At 45.0% G+C, this 19,723-nt stretch overlaps 1 protein-coding gene across 7 annotated transcripts in view; it reads left to right on the top strand.

Moving 5' to 3' along the window:
• ZFAT (zinc finger and AT-hook domain containing) overlaps window positions 1–19,723 on the top strand; it is a 271,981-nt gene that overhangs the window by 36,855 nt on the left and 215,403 nt on the right. For 4 of the 7 annotated variants that reach the window (XM_077167742.1, XM_077167743.1, XM_077167746.1 and 1 more), the window contains one exon: window positions 15,035–15,211. In XM_077167742.1, coding sequence (XP_077023857.1) covers window positions 15,035–15,211 — 177 coding nt within the window. Of the gene's footprint in view, window positions 1–9,425; window positions 10,062–10,519; window positions 12,170–15,034; window positions 15,212–17,891; window positions 18,038–19,723 lie in introns of those variants that run through there. The other 3 variants (XM_077167747.1, XM_077167745.1, XM_077167748.1) reach the window with 3 other exon arrangements.

The raw sequence follows: 19,723 nt of genomic DNA, 5'->3' as shown, positions 1-19,723 counted from the left end.
GGGAATGTTTGCAAGTCAGAGGTTAGAAATGAGGACTTGTTTATAGTTATTTTAAGATTTTCCTTTTTTAATAGTAGAGAACAGCAGGTTAAAAACTGACAAATAACTCATAGGAACTGAAGGCTCCATCCCTGAACTTCTGTGTTTTTCCTTGTGCTGAAAATGTCATTTTTCCTTTGAGTTCTTTTATTAAGGACGAATGCACAGTAATTGTACCTAAAAATATATCCAAATTATAGCATCTTCATCAGAATTAGCTGACAACGTAATTACAATGATATTTCAGGGTACAAGAAACATTTTTTTCATACTAGTATACTATAAAAAATGAAAATAGTTCCTATGTTGTTATTTTGGAGGATTAACAATTCTTAATATTTGGGAGATGCAGCCTGATCCGGCACTTTCTTTGAGTGTGTTGGCATTTTGCTGTTTGTTTATGTTTTTGTGAACATCAGAGACTGCGTGGCTCCCTCTGCACTGCAGGCCTGGGAGACATTTGTAGATGAGATGCAAGAGGCCATGATCTTGCAGCACTCTGTTCCTGCCCTGGGACAGGCTGCTTTGAACACAGGGTGCATTGCTCTTAGCAGGATAGAACCCCCTGCCCTGGCCTGCACAGCTCAGGGTTCTTCTGCTGCCTGATGGAATTAAAAACACTGAAAAAGATTGTGGTTATATATATAGGTGCTATCTATATCATAAAATTTGCCACTGTGACCACTTTTGAGTGTTCAATTCAGTGTCATTAATTACATTCATGATGTTGTGCTACCATCACCACCACCCAGTGCCCAAACATTTTCACCACTCCATACCGAAACTCTGAACCCATTTGCAATAACTTCCCATTTATCTCATCTACTTTCTGTTTCTGTGAGTTTACTTATTGTAGATGTTTCACAGAAGTGGTATTACACAGCATTTGTCCTTTAGTGTCTGGTTTCCTTCACTTGGCACAATTTTGTTAGACTTTGTCAGTTATCACATTTACTAGAACTTCATTTCTTTTTATGGCTGAATAACTCTCCAGTTATTTTGTTTATCCAGTCATCTGCTGATGGGCATTTGGGTCGTTTCCCCCCTTGGGCTGTTGTGAATATTGCTGCTATGAATGTTGGCATGGAAGCGCCTGTGCCTGGGGGTTTTGGGGTCCTGTTGGCTGGTGTGTGGTTGCATGTTCCTACCCAGTGCTGATCCTGGAAAGACCACCAGGTGCTGTGGAGACCTTTGTTCTGGGTCAGGTAAATTTGGGCTCGAGCCTTTCCCTTGTGTTCTGACCATGTGGCCTAGGGAAGCTCCTCCTTCCTGACCCTCAGTCCCGCATCTGCAAAAGGGGGTGCTGGGAACTGGCTTGCAGAGAAGTGGGGAAGAGAGAACGAGGCAGTGTTCATGGCAGCCCCAGCACAGCGTGGAGTGGGTGGTGGAACCACTTCTGGTGCTCTCTGCTCTGGAGTCCGGGTCTTGGCTGCCCTTGGAGGCCACTCAGGTGCCGTCTCCGGAAGCCCTCCAGGCATTTTGGTCAAGGCATGCTGTCCCTCCCTCCTCTCACAGTGCTCACTCTTCAGCATTCAGTTCAGCCCACACATTTATCAGCTCTTAGGTCAGGCTGGGGGATGCAGCCTTGATGAAGGCACACCCTCTCCTGTGCAGCCAGTGCAGGGTCCTTTGTGCTACATTTAGGCAGCCCCCTGCTTGTTAGAAGGCCCAGCAAGGTTCCTGACTTTTAAAAGTTTTATAGGTTTATCGTAGAAAATATAAAAATGATTAAAAAAAGAAGAGTTTAACAGGATTTTGGTGTATTCCCTTTCAGCCTGGCTGGCTATCCTTCCATCCCTCTTCATCATTAATGTCCATACATTATCAACAACTTTGCATATGTGCAAATAGTTGAGTTTCCTCTTCTATAATTTTTTTTCTTTGTGGGCAGGCACTGGGAATCAAACCCAGGTCTCTGGCATGACCGGCGAGAACTCTGCAACTGAGCCAGTCGCACTGCCCCTCTTCTTTAAATTTTAATGCTCATTATGCATATTTCCCCATGTCATTCATTTCCCATTTGAATGTACAATTTTTAGTGTTGAGTAGTGTTTTCTGGTGTGGAAGGGCCAGGATTGCCTTCTGCTGAGCACTTTGGTAGTTTCTGGGGACTCTGTTGAATGTCTGTGTGTAGTCCTTGAGCACATCTAGGATAACTTGAAGTCGGAATCTCTTGAAATTGGACGACTGGTCCTCAGCTGTGAGGACGTCTTGGAGGCCACTGACTCTCTTGCTGACGGCAGTATTTCCTCTCTGTCAGAAGGCCATGAGGGCCCCAGACCCCCACGCTCGCTTGTGCACAGCTGCCTCGCAGGATGCAGTAGGAAGTAGGGGTCTTGGGTGCGGGGTTGTTCCGGAAAGTTCCTCTGGACACCGCAGACCAAGCCTCCATGGACAAATTAATGCAGGGGGCTGCCCTGTAGTCCTGAGAGATGTGGAAATGTTTGTCCATCTCCTCACTGACCCTTTCACACGCTCTTTTCAAGTGTGCACTGCTCTTGCTGATGAGGCCTCTTATTATTTATTTATTTTTATTATTTTTTTAGTTTTTTTTTAGATAATCATGAACAATTTTATTTTTACATTGCATATTTCTACAAAGTTCTTTGTCTGTGGGTGACTTTTTTTTTTTAATTAACGGAAAAAAAGAAATTAACCCAACATTTAGAAATCATACCATTCTACATATGCAATCAGTAATTCTTTTTTTTTTATTTTTTATTTTTTATTTTTTATTAATTAATGGAAAAAAAAAAGAAATTAACCCAACATTTAGAAATCATACCATTCTACATATGCAATCAGTAATTCTTAACATCATCACGTATATGCATGATCATCGTTTTTTAGTACATTTGCATCGGTTTAGAAGAACTAGCGACACACCAGACAAAGATATAGAATGTTAATATAGGGAAAAGAAATAAAAGTAATAATAATAGTAAAAACAAAAACAAAAACAAAGACAAACAAACAAAAACAAACAAACAAACTAAACCTATAGCTCAGATGCAGCTTCATTCAGTGTTTTAACATGATTACTTTACAATTAGGTATTATTGTGCTGTCCATTTTTGAGTTTTTGTATCTAGTCCTGTTGCACAGTCTGTATCCCTTCAGCTCCAATTACCCATTATCTTACCCTGTTTCTAACTCCTGCTGGACTCTGTTACCAATGACATATTCCAAGTTTATTCTCAAATGTCCGTTCACATCAGTGGGACCATACAGTATTTGTCCTTTAGTTTTTGGCTAGACTCACTCAGCATAATGTTTTCTAGGTCCATCCATGTTATTACGTGCTTCATAAGTTTATCCTGTATTAAAGCTGCATAATATTCCATCGTATGTATATACCACAGTTTGTTTAGCCACTCTTCTGTTGATGGACATTTTGGCTGTTTCCATCTCTTTGCAATTGTAAATAACGCTGCTATAAACATTGGTGTGCAAATGTCCGTTTGTGTCTTTGCCCTTAAGTCTTTTGAGTAGATACCCAGCAATGGTATTGCTGGGTCGTATGGTAATTCTATATTCAGCTTTTTGAAGAACCGCCAAATTGCCTTCCACAGTGGTTGCACCATTTGACATTCCCACCAACAGTGGATAAGTGTGCCTCTTTCTCCGCATCCTCTCCAGCACTTGTCATTTTCTGTTTTGTTGATAATGGCCATTCTGGTGGGTGTGAGATGATATCTCATTGTGGTTTTGATTTGCATTTCTCTAATGGCCAGGGACATTGAGCATCTCTTCATGTGCCTTTTGGCCATTTGTATTTCCTCTTCTGAGAGGTGTCTGTTCAAGTCTTTTTCCCATTTTGTAATTGGGTTGGCTGTCTTTTTGTTGTTGAGCTGGACAATCTCTTTATAAATTCTGGATACTAGACCTTTATCTGATATGTCGTTTCCAAATATTGTCTCCCATTGTGTAGGCTGTCTTTCTAGTTTCTTGATGAAGTTCTTTGATGCACAAAAGTGTTTAATTTTGAGGAGCTCCCATTTATTTATTTCCTTCTTCAGTGCTCTTGCTTTAGGTTTAAAGTCCATAAAACTGCCTCCAATTGTAAGTTTCATAAGATATCTCCCAACATTTTCCTCTAACTGTTTTATGGTCTTAGACCTAATGTTTAGATCTTTGATCCATTTTGAGTTAACTTTTGTATAAGGTGTGAAATATGGGTCTTCTTTCATTCTTTTGCATATGGATATCCAGTTCTCTAGGCACCATTTATTGAAGAGACTGTTCTGTCCCAGGTGAGTTGGCTTGACTGCCTTATCAAAGATCAAATGTCCATAGATGAGAGGGTCTATATCTGAGCACTCTATTCGATTCCATTGGTCGATATATCTATCTTTATGCCAGTACCATGCTGTTTTGACCACTGTGGCTTCATAATATGCCTTAAAGTCAGGCAGCGCGAGACCTCCAGCTTCGTTTTTTTTCCTGAAGATGTTTTTAGCAATTTGGGGCACCCTGCCCTTCCAGATAAATTTGCTTATTGGTTTTTCTATTTCTGAAAAATAAGTTGTTGGGATTTCGATTGGTATTGCATTGAATCTGTAAATCAATTTAGGTAGGATTGACATCTCAACTATATTTAGTCTTCCAATCCATGAACACGGTATGCCCTTCCATCTATTTAGGTCTTCTGTGATATCTTTGAACAGTTTTTTGTAGTTTTCCTTATATAGGTTTTTTGTCTCTTTAGTTAAATTTATTCCTAGGTATTTTATTCTTTTAGTTGCAATTGTAAATGGGATTCGTTTCTTGATTTCCCACTCAGCTTGTTCATTGCTAGTGTATAGAAATGCTACAGATTTTTGAATGTTGATCTTGTAACCTGCTACTTTGCTGTACTCATTTATTAGCTCTAGTAGTTTTGTTGTGAATTTTTCTGGGTTTTCGACGTATAGTATCATATCGTCTGCAAACAGTGATAGTTTTACTTCTTCCTTTCCAATTTTGATGCCTTGTATTTCTTTTTCTTGTCTAATTGCTCTGGCTAGAACCTCCAACACAATGTTGAATAATAGTGGTGATAGTGGACATCCTTGTCTTGTTCCTGATCTTATGGGGAAAGTTTTCAATTTTTCCCCATTGAGGATGATATTAACTGTGGGTTTTTCATATATTCCCTCTATCATTTTAAGGAAGTTCCCTGGTATTCCTATCCTTTGAAGTGTTTTCAACAGGAAAGGATGTTGAATCTTGTCAAATGCCTTCTCTGCATCAATTGAGATGATCATGTGATTTTTCTGCTTTGATTTGTTGATATGGTGTATTACATTAATTGATTTTCTTATGTTGAACCATCCTTGCATACCTGGGATGAATCCTACTTGGTCATGTGTATAATTCTTTTGATGTGTTGTTGGATACGATTTGCTAGAATTTTATTGAGGATTTTTGCATCTATATTCATTAGAGAGATTGGTCTGTAGTTTTCTTTTTTTGTAATATCTTTGCCTGGTTTTGGTATGAGGGTGATGTTGGCTTCATAGAATGAATTAGGTAGCTTTCCCTCCACTTCAGTTTTTTTGAAGAGTTTGAGGAGAGTTGGTACTAATTCTTTCTGGAATGTTTGGTAAAATTCACATGTGAAGCCATCTGGTCCTGAACTTTTCTTTTTAGGAAGCTTTTGAATGACTAATTCAATTTCTTTACTTGTGATTGGTTTGTTGAGGTCATCTATTTCTTCTTGAGTCAAAGTTGGTTGTTCATGTCTTTCCAGGAACCCGTCCATTTCATCTAAATTGTTGTACTTATTAGCGTAAAGTTGTTCATAGTATCCTGTTATTACCTCCTTTATTTCTGTGAGGTCAGTAGTTATGTCTCCTCTTCCATTTCTGATCGTATTTATTTGCATCCTCTCTCTTCTTTTTGTCAGTCTTGCTAAGGGCCCATCAATCTTATTGATTTTCTCATAGAACCAACTTCTGGTCTTATTGATTTTCTCTATTGTTTTCATGTTTTCAATTTCATTTATTTCTGCTCTAATCTTTGTTATTTCTTTCCTTTTACTTGCTTTGGGATTAGTTTGCTGTTCTTTCTCCAGTTCTTCTAAGTGGACAGTTAATTCCTGCATTTTTGCCTTTTCTTCTTTTCTGATATAGGCATTTGGGGCAATAAATTTCCCTCTTAGCACTGCCTTTGCTGCGTCCCATAAGTTTTGATATGTTGTGTTTTCATTTTCTTTCACCTCGAGGTATTTACTAATTTCTCTTGCAATTTCTTCTTTGACCCACTCGTTGTTTAAGAGTGTGTTGTTGAGCTTCCACGTATTTGTGAATTTTCTGGCACTCTGCCTATTATTGATTTCCAACTTCATTCCTTTATGATCCGAGAAAGTGTTGTGTATGATTTCAATCTTTTTAAATTTGTTAAGACTTGCTTTGTGACCCAGCATATGGTCTATCTTTGAGAATGATCCATGAGCACTTGAGGAAAAGGTGTATCCTGCTGTTGTGGGATGTAATGTCCTATAAATGTCTGTTAAGTCTAGCTCATTTATAGTAATATTCAGATTCTCTATTTCTTTATTGATCCTCTGTCTAGATGTTCTGTCCATTGATCAGAGTGGTGAATTGAAGTCTCCAACTATTATGGTATATGTGTTTATTTCCCTTTTCAGTGTTTGCAGTGTATTCCTCACACATTTTGGGGCATTCTGGTTCGGTGCATAAATATTTATGATTGTTATGTCTTCTTGTTTAATTGTTCCTTTTATTAGTAGATAGTGTCCTTCTTTGTGTCTTTTAACTGTTTTACATTTGAAGTCTAATTTGTTGGATATTAGTGTAGCCACTCCTGCTCTTTTCTGGTTGTTATTTGCATGAAATATCTTTTCCCAACCTTTCACTTTCAACCTATGTTTATCTTTGGGTCTAAGATGTGTTTCCTGTAGACAGCATATAGAAGGATCCTGTTTTTTAATCCATTCTGCCAGTCTATGTCTTTTGATTCGGGAATTCAGTCCATTGACATTTAGTGTTATTACTGTTTGGATAATATTTTCCTCTACCATTTTGCCTTTTGTATTATATATATCATATCTGATTTTCCTTCTTTCTACACTCTTCTCCATACCTCTCTCTTCTGTCTTTTCATATCTGACTCTAGTGCTCCCTTTAGTATTTCTTGCAGAGCTGGTCTCTTGGTCACAAATTCTCTCAGTGACTTTTTGTCTGAGAATGTTTTAATTTCTCCCTCATTTTTGAAGGACAATTTTGCTGGATACAGGAGTCTTGGTTGGCAGTTTTTCTCTTTTAGTAATTTAAATATATTATCCCACTGTCTTCTAGCTTCCATGGTTTCTGCTGAGAAATCTACACATAGTCTTATTGGGTTTCCCTTGTATGTGATGGATTGTTTTTCTCTTGCTGCTTTCAAGATACTCTCTTTCTCTTTGACCTCTGACATTCTAACTAGTAAGTGTCTTGGAGAACGCCTATTTGGGTCTAATCTCTTTGGGGTGTGCTGCACTTCTTGAATCTGTAATTTTAGGTCTTTCATAAGAGTTGGGAAATTTTCAGTGAAAATTTCTTCCATTAGTTTTTCTCCTCCTTTTCCCTTCTCTTCTCCTTCTGGGACACCCACAACACGTATATTTGTGCGGTTCATATTATCCTTGAGTTCCCTGCTACCCTGTTCAAATTTTTCCATTCTTTTCCCTATAGTTTCTGTTTCTTTTTGGAATTCAGATGTTCCATCCTCCAAATCACTAAGTCTATCTTCTGTCTCTTTAAATCTATCATTGTAGGTGTCCATTGTTTTTTCCATCTTTTCTACTTTGTCCTTCACTTCCATAAGTTCTGTGATTTGTTTTTTCAGTTTTTCTATTTCTTCTTTTTGTTCAGCCCTTGTCTTCTTCATGTCCTCTCTCAATTTATCGATTTCGTTTTTGAAGAGGTTTTCCATTTCTGTTCATATATTCAGCATTAGTTGTCTCAGCTCCTGTATCTCATTTGAACTATTGGTTTGTTCCTTTGACTGGGCCATGTTTTCAGTTTTCTGAGCGTGATCCGTTATCTTCTGCTGGCGTCTGGGCATTTAGTCAGATTTCCCTGGGTGTTGGACCCAACAGGTTGAAAGATTTTTCTGTGAAATCTCTGAGTTCTGTTTTTCTTATCCTGCCCAGTATGTGGGACTTGTGGCACACGTTTGTCTGCGGTTCCCACCAGTAAAAGTTGCTGTGGGTCCTTTGGAAAACTCTCGCCGTGGGGGAGGTTCGCCAGCCGAAGCGGCTTGGAAGAGTGCCAGTTGGCCTGGAGGTCCGAACACGGGGAGGGTCGCCGGCTGCCTCAGCCCGGGAGAGTGCCCGTCCAAATTCCCTTGTCGACCCGGGGTGCCAAGCGTGGCAGGAGGGCGCCAGCCACCGAGGCCCGGGAGAGTGCACCGTTCCCAGCCGGACCGGGGAGTCACGTGTTTGGAAGGGATCCCCCGGTCACCGTTCTCCATGGCCTGGGGATTTCCGATCCAATTCTCTCAGTTGGTCCGGGGGGGCCGCGCGTGGTGGGAGCGCCAGCCACCGCGGCTTGAGGGAACCGCCTGCTCAATTCTGCCAGCTGGCCCAGGAAGGAGGAGGGGAGGAACTCCGGCCGCTTGCCGCCCCACCCGGGGAAGCTCGCGCGCCTCGGTGATCTCACCGGAGCGGGTTCTCCCAGCCAGTGAGCCGTTCCAGGATGGGGTATGCTGTCTTTTTTATCTCTGTCGTGGCTCCGGGAGCTGTTCTGTATCCTTTCTACTCCCCTAGTAGCTGTTCTGGAGGAGGAAAGGTGAGGATGGCAAGGCTGTCGAGAATGGTGGCGGAGGAGCCGGTGAAGGCAGAAGAGGGCACGGTGGTGGTTGGAGAGCCACTGGAATAGGAGGAGAAAGGGAAGGATAAGGTGGCGGATGGAGCGCCGCCGGAGCAGAAGGGGAAAGAGAAGGGCAAGATGGCGGCGGGAGCGCCACCGGCGGAGAAAGAGGAAGAGGAGGGCTAGATGGTGGCGGGAGCGCCGGTGGAGAAGGGGGAAGAAGAGGGCTAGATGGTGGCGGGAGCGCCGGTGGAGAAGGGGGAAGAGGAGGGCTAGATGGCGGCGGGAGTGCCGGCGGAGAAGGGGGAAGAGGAGGGCTAGATGGCGGTGGGAGCGCCGGTGGAGAAGGGGGAAGAGGAGGGCTAGATGGTGGCGGGAGCGCCGGTGGAGAAGGGGGAAGAAGAGGGCTAGATGGCGGCGGGAGCGCCGGCGGAGAAGGGGGAAGAGGAGGGCCATATGGCAGTGGGAGCGCCGGCGGAATAAGAGGAAGAGGAGGGCTACATGGCAGCGGGAGCCCTCTTATTATTTTTGTAATTTAAATATAAACCATGGCCTTTTGCTCGGAGGACTGGAAGCCTTTTAGTCAGTCTACCTATTCGCCAGCAGATGCTGAGCAGTGGCAGCCTCCCTGTGTCCTGGGCGCTTCTCGGTGGCCTTTGCCAGGCTCTGACGGTGGCTTTGTGACCATCACGGCCTTGGACTCAGCCACTTTGCAGGCATCCGTCTCTCTCTCGTCTCTGATTCCAGTGCTTCCTCTTCCCTCGTGTGGAGTTTGGAGCTGAGCATCCCAGAAAAATGTGCCCTGAATGCTAACCCATTCCTGTGAGTGTGACTGTGCCGCAAGCCGGACTGTTTGAGGCAGTTGCTTTAGTTGGGGTGAGACCCAGTGGGGTCACGTCCTTGCAGGGAAGGCCACAGACAGCGAGAGAGCCACAGGGAGCCGCCAGAGCCGGAAGGCACAGGGTCCGGGAGAGGGAGAGGAAGGAGCCTGGAAGAGGAAGAGGAAGGGGCCCGGAAGAGAAAGAGGAAGGGGCCCGGAAGAGGAAGAGGAAGGGGCCCGGAAGAGGAAGAGGAAGGGGCCCGGAAGAGGAAGAGGAAGGGGCCCGGAAGAGGAAGAGGCCACGCTGCCAGCAGCGCTGCCACAGACCAAGGACTGTCGCAGCCTGCCCCAGAACGCCGCAGTCTTCTGGGAGAAAGCCTGGATTTTGGACTTCTAGGCTCAAAATTGTGAGCTAATAAATTCCTGTTGGTTAACCCCACCCATCGCATAGTATTTGCTTTAGCCGCCAGGAAACTGAAACACTGTGTTTGCTTCATGTGTCAGGACGGACCCCTCTGCTCGCTGACAGCATCTCCTCTGCTCACCCTGGTTCTGAGATCGGCCTTGTTCTGGGGCTGCTGTGTTCGGGCGTCCCCCCTCTACCCCTTCTTCAGAGCTCCTCTGATTCTAAGTACTTGCTCTTCTACTTGTTGACTTTTAGATGGATTTGATTTCTTGAAACTTTATGTCTTTTGGCTTTACTCATCTGCTTCTGTACTGACCCCACAGTTCTGTGTCCTGGTACAGCTCTCCCCCCTTTAAAAGAATGTTGCGTGCTAACAGATACACAACACAGAATTTCCCACTTTAACCATTATCTTATGTACAATTCAGCAGTATTAATCATACTGCCGTCACTACAATCTGCTGTCAGGCTTTTTCAGCACCCCAAGTAGAAACTCCTCGTCGCTCCGCTCCCCATCAGTCCTCTCTCCCTGGCCCCTGGCCCTGCTACTCTGTACTCTGCTTTTTGTCTCTCTGAATTTGTCTATTCCAGGTATTTAATGAAAGTGGAATTTTACAATGTTTGTTTTTGTGGGTCTGGCCTATTTCACACAACATGATGTCTTTAGGATTCATCCATGCTGTGACACGTATCAGAACTTCTGTCCTTTTAAAGCTGAGTACTGTTCCATCGTATGGCTAGACTGACTGCATTTTGCTTATCCCTTCATCTGATACACTCTTGTGTTGTTTCCACCTTTTGGCTACTGAACCCTGTCTTGTATCACCTGCTCCTTGTGGCATCTCCACTCTAAGTTTTTCCTACCAGACCCTTCCTTCCCCTCTACTTAGGCATGTCTGACTCCCTCTTACCTTTGTTGCCCACATTGTGTAGCCACCCTGTCCTGCCAGATTTCCTGCACTTGGCCTGATGCTCCCTCTCCAGGCATGCGTCTCAGGCCAGATTACTAGATGGCCTCTCTGGTCCCATCTGGCACACTCACTGGGCCTCCACCCCTCAGGCCGTCCTGGATACATGCTCTCTTCCAGATACAGGTGGCATTGGGTTGACGAGGCTGGGGAATGTGTGATGGGGCTATGAAGGGGATCCATGAGGGCAGGCACTTGTGGGAGCCCCTGACCCAGAGAATGGGGTGTCCCTGCCAGGCAAGCCCTTTCCCACATGGTGTTGGGCCCTCCTAGGAGCTGCCAGTGAATACTGATATGACTGTGCTGGACCCTTGAGGCTTTCTGATCTCGGGTCCCTTCCTTGGCTCTGCACCTGCAGGCTCAGGCTTTACCCCGTCAACAGATGTGATGTGATGTCCGCCTGGCCCCTTCATCACATCACCATTGATCTGTTTTTTCCCTGTGTCTGACTCTTCCTGGAATGCCCCATCCTGTAGCAATGAACTCCAGCCATCCTTGGCTACAAAGCCTCTCCACGGCACCCTTCTAGACCAGGGTCCAGCCCACAGTGCTTCTTCCTTATCTTACATCTGAGTGTCTGGCTGTGTAGTCAGCTTAGGCCCTGTGCACTGTCTCCACCACCACATCATAACCTCCAGGTCCCTCCATCTGCTGACAGAGCTGGATACTCTGTAGACACTTACGAGGTGTGTGCTAATTGACTGCAGCTGACCAGGAGCAACACTGGGATGCTCAGTCCTTCAGGCTGTGTGGAATAGCTGAGTAGTGGTTTATTTACAGCAGTCTCCTGTTTTGCCTTTCATAGATGGCAGATGGTTTTATTTATTTAGTCTACAGGTAAAGCTTATGGTGCCTGGGATTAGGAACTAGGAGATTCCTTGCAATAACTCTCTGGTCCCCAGAAGTTCTACCCTAATTAACGTCAGAGAATTTTCTTTCTCCTAAGAGTATCCCAGGAATCGAGCACTCTTACAGGCCAGTTGGATGGTGATGCCAGCAAAAACTGGAAGATGTGGTTGTTCTGTGAAATGGTGCCTCCTCCGAGGCACGGCCTGGACCTTGTGCCCGATCGTCTTTGCATCTCCAGCACCTGGGCTGGGGCTGCCCCAAGTCACTGCTCAACAGATGCTGAGATGAGCAGGTCTGGAATTGTTATGCAACTTTGGGGCTATACAGACTCCTCTGTAGTTGTGTTTATTTCAGACATGGTTGGCTATGGAGTCCTAAGTACTTTAGCATTAACTTAGGGAAATATAGCTCAAGGGGGCTGTACCCAAACATATCTTGTGTCAAGAGCAGGTAGTAGAGAGTGATCTCTGCTTTCTGCCGACCTCAGCTTGGGCAAGCTGCTTATCCTCAGTTTCCTCATCTGTAGATGGGATTACAAACGCTCTTTTGCCCAAATCATAGGATTGTTGTAGAATCAGCAGGAAGGGCATTGAAAAGAGCATATCTTCATCTCTAGAAAAAAGTATTACTATAATCTCTTCTTGTTTGGGAGACATTTTGGGTTCCTTAGGAATAAAGCATTTCTTGGAAAAAAATATTGATTGGCAGTATTCATGACAAATTTTCATCGACAAAGCAATGTTCTGCTTTGTTAAATTTCTATTTTGCGTGGAAAGGAAATTTCTATTCTTTCCTTGGTAGGAAGGAATTCTCTTAGACTCGTACCTCCACTGCTTGTCCATGTGAAAACTCGTTCTTTGAATCCAGAGGGGGCCTCTGTTCCCATGACTCCAGTGCCTTGAAATGGGGATCAGTCTTTACTCTTGCAATATCACCTTTCTTCCTCATGTCCTCTTTCTGTCAGGGAGTTTTCTGTCAAGAGGAGAGAGATGGATGGGGAGATCAAGGGAGTAGGAGCTAAAATAGGTTTTGTTTTATTTATTTTATTTTAAGGTGGGAGGAATAATGACATGCGTTTTAGATTGCTAAAGCTGCCAGAATGTAGTATACCAGAAACAATGGCCTTTAAAAATGGGAATTTATTAAGTTGCAAGTTTATAGTTCTAAGGACATGAAAATGTCCCAGTTAAGGCAAGGCTATAAAAATGTCCAAACCAAGGCACCCAGGGAAAGATATCTTGGCTCAAGAAAGCTGATGATGTTTGGGGTTTTTTTCTCAGTTGGAAAGGCACATGGTGACATCTGCTAGCTTTCTCTCCAGGCTTCTTCAACCACTTCCCTGGGTGTGTTTTCTTTCTGCATCTCCAACAGTCTTTGGCTGTGTGAGGATTTTTGGTTCAGAGTTTTTTCCAAAACGGTTCGTTCTTCAGGGGCTCCAGGAAGCAACCCCACCTTGAATGCGTGGAGGTCTATCTGCATGGAAACTATCTAATCAAAAGGTCCCATCCACAATTGGGTGGGTCGCATATCCATGGAAATAATAAAAAAGATCCCAATCAGCAATATTGAATAAGGATTTAAGAACTTGGCTTTTCTGAGGTACACAGCAGTTTCAAACTGGCACGACATATTTTCAGGCTAATGGGAAAGATTTAGTAGATAGGGGAAAGAAGAAAAAATGACTGAAACAGTGTCTTTGAGTCAGTGGAAGGCGTTGGGCTTTGGGGCACACAGGTGGTTGTGTTGCCCTTTGCTCAGTGACCTTCTGAGGTGGGGGGCTGTGGAAGTAGTCTCCAGGGCACAGGAGATAATTGTCTTTAGAGAATTTAGTGATAACCAAACCAACTAAAAGTTATCTTCTTTTTATTATCTGCGTGAGTTGGCAGTCCTAAACAATATCATTGATAATGTGCTCCCCTGCTGGGGTGGACCACTCCCACTGGCCCCTGCTCCCCACTTGTATGCCACTGCATTTGCTGACCTTCATACCACCGGGGCAGGTGTGGGCAAGTTGGTATATGTGTTGAAGGAAGCTCATGGAAATTGTCTTCTGGCTGCTTCAAGTGAAATAGAGGGTGATGTCACCAGCTGAGAGTGAGGAGAGAGAAGGAGGACTGAAATATTTGTCCAGTGCCAGGAGAGAGTAGATGACCTGAAGATCACCAGGCAGCCTTGGGTCCTGGAGGACACTGCTGGTGAATGTCATGGGGACTCAGTCCCATGAGTGTAGATTTTCTCTGGTCCTGGTCTCTGCGTGGACCAGGGCCCAGAGTGGGTAGAGAGTGTAGAATGGAGCTGGGTTGTGACTTACTGAGAGCCTCCTGTGCTGCCGCTGCTGAGTGGGATTTAATGCATTTCCTGTTTAACTCCTGCACCTGAGAGAGTGTTGCTGCTTCCCCAAGGTCACTTGGCTCTCCATCATTAGGGATTGGAGCTGGGAGTTCAGCCTGAGCCTCTCTGACTTCAAAGCCATTGTCCTTTCCATCATTCTTCCTTTCAGAGTAAATGGAAAGCAAAACTCTAGCTAAATTGTTATTGGAATCCTAAACTTAATATTCTTGTATGTGCCTATGATTATTTTATCAGACGCCAAAATGAGTGCTTGTTGCTTGTTTTTTTCTCATTATGTTTTCCTGCCTAGTATAATGAGAATGAACATAATGGACTATTAGTGAATATTTGTGAACAGTGATAATGCGTTAAATAGGAATTAAGTGACAAAAAGGGCAAAGACTCCCATCCTTCGTGTCCTAGTTGCTGTGACAGTCATGAGAGGTTTGGCTTCTGCCACCGCCATTTTGCTCAGTTCTCCCTTGCATCTGGTTGGAGAGCTCCTAGCTAGAATACGTGACTGCTGGCCGTGCAGTGAATTCATTGAGGGAAACGATTTTATTTTTCAACTGCCATATGCATTTCTTTGCTGTGTCTGTACTGGAGCCTGGGCTGTGGGTAGATCTGGACAAGGACGTGCTCAGCACCCCGGAAGGAGCGAGGCTCCGAAACAAGGGACAGAATCTGCTGGGCGTGACTGCCCTCGAGGCACCCCGAGTGGGCTGATGCTTGCTGCCGGACAGGCCCTGGGGGTTTTCTTCAGCAGTTGGGAGTGATCATTGTTCTGTGGAGATGAAATGACAGGTTTTGCTTCTTTTTCCTACAGAGAGCACTGCCATCTTCATGTGTAAGTCCTGCAACCTGTTCTCACCGAGCCAATCGGAGCTCCTGTCCCACGTTTCTGAGAAGCACGCAGAAGCGGGCCGCAATGTGCAGGAGCTCGTCATCCCCCTCAGGCCTCTCAGCACTCCTGAGCCCACCAACCCCGACAAAACCGCAGATGGTAAGGGCGCCAGGTGGGGTGCATACTGGGTGCCTCTGCCCCTTAGGCACCTGCTGCCTGCCACGATGCCCAGCCCTTCCCAGATTTCCCATGTTGTGGGCAGAGCAGAAAGTGGCTGAGCCCTCCTGGGATAGGCTGGGAGAAGGACAGCAAAAGCTGAGCGCCTGGCAGCCTCAGTCCAGGCCTTGGTGAATAACCAGTGTCGAGAGGACGGCGGTGTCCCTCGGCACGTCACTGCACGGGTCGTGCTCTGTGCGTACTGGCCCCCCCTGGTCCCCCAGGTCAAGGTAATTAGTTCATATTGAGCATTTGGATTGATGATCAAACATAAAACTGGAGAGATTTGCAAAAGAATATAACAGTTTAGGGGACTGTGGGGTTTTGGACTTCTCTGTTCTGTGCGTGCATTTGTGCGCGCATTCGTTCAGCCCCTGAGCAGCTGGTTGGACTTCTCTGTTCTGTGCGTGCATTTGTGCGCGCATTCGTTCAGCCCCTGAGCAGCTGGTTGGACTTCTCTGTTCTGTGCGTGCATTTGTGCGCGCATTCGTTCAGCCCCTGAGCAGCTAGCAGCAGTGTCCACATGGGATGCCCCAAGGGCAAGCTGTCCAGAGTTTGTGGGTCAAAATGTATTTGACATGCATTAATGTGTGTGTGTTGTTTATGGTTATGTTTTCTAAATGTGTTAATCCCTGCTATGACGTACCTGTGAGTCAGAAAGCTATATGTTAGAGACCTAAAACCACTTAGGAAACTCAAGTATTTTAGGTATCTTGTTGTCATTTAAACAACAGTATGTGATATTTCTGACCCAGATAGATGTCCACTATAAAACTGATTCTCCTTCGGCTGGCCATATGTCCCAGCTTCTCGGGATGGTCTTGGTTTTTGCTGGACGTCCAGCCTCATGGTCAGTCTACCCCCTTTCTCTCCCTCGTGGCCACCTCTTTGTTGAGTACCTACTAAGACCCTTGCGGTGTACTTAATAGGTTGTATTTGTTTTCCTTTTTCATCCTCACAACCACACTCTAAGACAAGGGCGACTTTCATTTTACTTAGCTAGAACTCAGGCTCAGAGAAAGTACACGTCCTGTCCACAGTCAGGGACAGAGCTGAGACAAGTTTGTCTGTGTCCCAGCCCTGGTCTTCACACCAGGCAGTCGTGGCCCCTGGTGGTGGAGACAGCATGCACTCGCCGAGATGTGGCTGTGTGGCCCTTTCCCCCTCACCCCTGCCTTTTCTAGACGTGGGGAGAACAGGTCTGCTCAGGGCCACCATATTCAGTGATGCTGGTGATAACGTGCTGCCAGTTGTGCCTCCCTTTGGACACGAGGAACTTCCAGTGCTGGGTCTTCCTCGTTTTCACTCTGTGTCACTAAACTTAGCTGGCAGAACTGCTAACTTTGAAACAACTTAATCCTCTCTAATGTATATTTCTCCGAGCACCCTTGGAACGGCCAGAGGGACTTGTTAACCAAAACATTTTTTGTCTGGAGTCTTTCTTCATTAACAGTGTCAGACAGATGATCAATAAGCCAGCCTGTTGAGAATGACAGTCTGCTTGTTCCCGGGAAAGGGCAGTCGGATTGTTAGTGTGGCTAATGAGTCCTCGCGATGGGACGTTTACTGCCCTGCGTTATGTTTCTGCACAGGAGATCGGCTGCTGTCCCTCATCATGTAGAAAGAGTTTTGTGGTTTTTATTTTTTAACTCTTGTTTGCAGCTATTCCTCCTGTCCTGTGAACTTTGTCTGTGGGGACCTAATTACAGTGCCTGGACAGCTTCTCTAATCCGTCCACCTGCTGCACGTGACACTGTTCAGACTGATGTCTGGAGCTCATGGGAGACAAGATGGTCTCAGCTTGCACCTTGTCTGTGAACCTGAAGTTTCCTTATGAATCAAAGCTTTGCAGTTTGAATCCTTGTTTCATATTTGAAGGATAATTTCGGAAGTGCTATTTACAAGATTTTATCTACTTATTTATTAATCATTCATGTTATCACAGCAACTTGCTTTGCCATCTTCTACATGCCAGGCCTTGTCTGAGGTGCTGTCAGTGTATTTTTCTTTGACTTAGTCCTCCCAGTCCCCCTTGCGACAAGCTTATTTGTCTTCGTTTTGATGATAAGCAAAGTGAGGCTTGGGAAGTAGTGTAACTTGCTTCAGACATGTAGCTAGGATGTGCTGAATCTGGGCTGAAGCCATGCTGTCTGGTGGCAGGCTCATGCCAACCCAGTTGAATGCTACCCTTCCTTCCCTTTTTTCTTCTCCCAGCCAGGCACGTGGGGAACTCTACACAGTCTTCTTTGAGCACCTCTACAATTGGGTAATTATTGTGATTTCGGGGTTGAAACTTTGGATTTTTCTAGATTTTTGTTGAGTGGGCACACTAATAATCAGTCTGAGACACTGTGTGATCCTCTTTGTTTGGGCAAGGGGAGAGGAAGGAGGTCATTGTGCCAATTTGAATCTGTTGTGGGCTCCAGAAAAGTCAAGTCTTTTAGTCCTCATTCAGTATTGCTGGATGGGATCTTTTTGATTGTTTCCATAGAAATGTGACCCACCCAATTGTGGGTGGTAACTTTTGATTAGATGGTTTCCATGGAGATGTGTCTCCACCCATTCAAGCTGGGATTGGTTACTGGAGTCCTTTAAGAGGGAACCATTTTTGAAAAAGTTTTAGAGCCACCAGAACCGACAAAGCCAACAGAATGGACAGAGCCCCAGGGAAGTGGTTGAAGAAGCCTGGAGAGAAAGTTAGCAGACGTCATCTTGTGCCTTTCCAGCTGAGAGAGAAGCTGCAAATATCATCGGCCTTCTTGACTCAAGGTATCTTTCCCTGGATGCCTTAATTTGGACATTTTCATGTCCTTAGAACTATAACTTGCAACTTAATAAATTCCCCTGTTTAAAAGCCGTTCCGTTACTGGTGTATCACACTCTGGCAGTTTTTACAAACTAAAACAGTCTGTGTGAGAGCACTGAGCATTGGAATCCCCATGTGCCAGGGACCTCTCAGTTTAGTTGTCCCATCCTCTGCTGCTCAGAGTGGGAGTGAATAAGTCCCAGACAAAGGGAGCTGGAGCCCCTTTAATAAGCCAGACAAAGGGAGCTGGAGCTTCAGTCAAGAACTCTGAATGTTCACATACCTGTCTCTGAGGTTGAAAATACATGAACTCAGGAAAATGGATACTCCACTGTAAAATTCCTATAGCAGATGGAAGTCATGTGGATTAACATGTTAGGGGTTGGATTGTATCTCCGCAAAGGATATGTTCTAACCCCCAGTAACACAAGAGTATGATCTTCTTGGAAACAAGGTCATTGCAGATAGAATGAGTTAGGTGAAGGTGAGGTCATCTTGGGGTGGGGTGGGCCCTCAGTTTGTTATGCTTGGTGTCCTCCTTATTAGAAGAAGAGAGGAAACACAGAGATGGGGGACACGAGAGGAGGCCATGAGGCAGTGGAGGCAGAGACTGGAGGGTACAGCTGCATGCCCGGGAGGCCAAGGTGGCCAGCCACCACCACAGCAGAATGGGCAAGGCGGGCTCTTCCCTGGACCTAGAGGGCGGTGGCTGCTGACACCGCTTCTCAGACTCTGCCTTCCACGACTGTGAGAAAATAAATTTTCGTTGCTTTAAGCTACTATGTTCACAGTTAATTTTTTTACAGCAGTGCTAAGAAACTAATACAGCATATAAAGACTGGAGAATGGCTGTTGCAAAGCTTTTCATTCTATTTTCATTCAGCATTGTTTATTAGGATTTTTTTCTCACTAAAATGAAGTTTGAGTAAGAGAAAAAGTAATGTTTATTTTCCATTTCAGTTCTGTAAGTGGGTCATAGTCATGAGAAGTGAGCAGTCAGCAGCTAGAATTTCCTGACAGCAAAGCCCTTTATTGTTTCACACTGCAAGTGAATAGAATGAATGCCCCATGGATATTGGCGGTTTATAAGGCACACCTGCTCTGACTCCCCCCTCAGAAGAATTAAAGGATGCCATCTCCATCCATTCAGGAAGTCACCCTAAAACTCCTCCCCTTCCTATAGCCCCCCATTTACCTCCCCTCCAGCCAGCCCACCCTGCCTCCTTCTCACCTCTCTTCTTACAGCCACTGCTCTGGGGCATCTTGTCTGGTGTGAATACAAAGTGTAAATGGTAGTGTCAGTGCATGGTGTAGTTGAACACATGGTGCGAACCTGGAGTGTGATTTGAATGTGTGTGTGGTGTGAACACATGTGTAGCATGAATGCATAGTGTGAATGCCTAACATAGTGTGAACACTGTGGTGTGAATGTATAGTGTGAATGTGTGGCGTGGTGGGAATGCATAATGTGTGAACGTGTGGTGTGAATGTGTAGTGTCAATGTGTAGTGTTGATGCGTAGTGTAGTGTGATTGTACAGTGTGGGTGTGTTGTGCGATGCAGAGTAGTGTGAACACACAGTGTAGTGTGAGTGTACAGTGTGAACACATAGGCTGCCCTTCTACCTGGGAAGCCTGTAGGTGTCTTGCC

The sequence above is a fragment of the Tamandua tetradactyla genome, chromosome 6, assembly GCF_023851605.1.
Source record: "Tamandua tetradactyla isolate mTamTet1 chromosome 6, mTamTet1.pri, whole genome shotgun sequence".
Lineage (NCBI taxonomy): Eukaryota > Metazoa > Chordata > Mammalia > Pilosa > Myrmecophagidae > Tamandua > Tamandua tetradactyla.
This window is presented reverse-complemented; position numbering and strand designations above follow the sequence as displayed.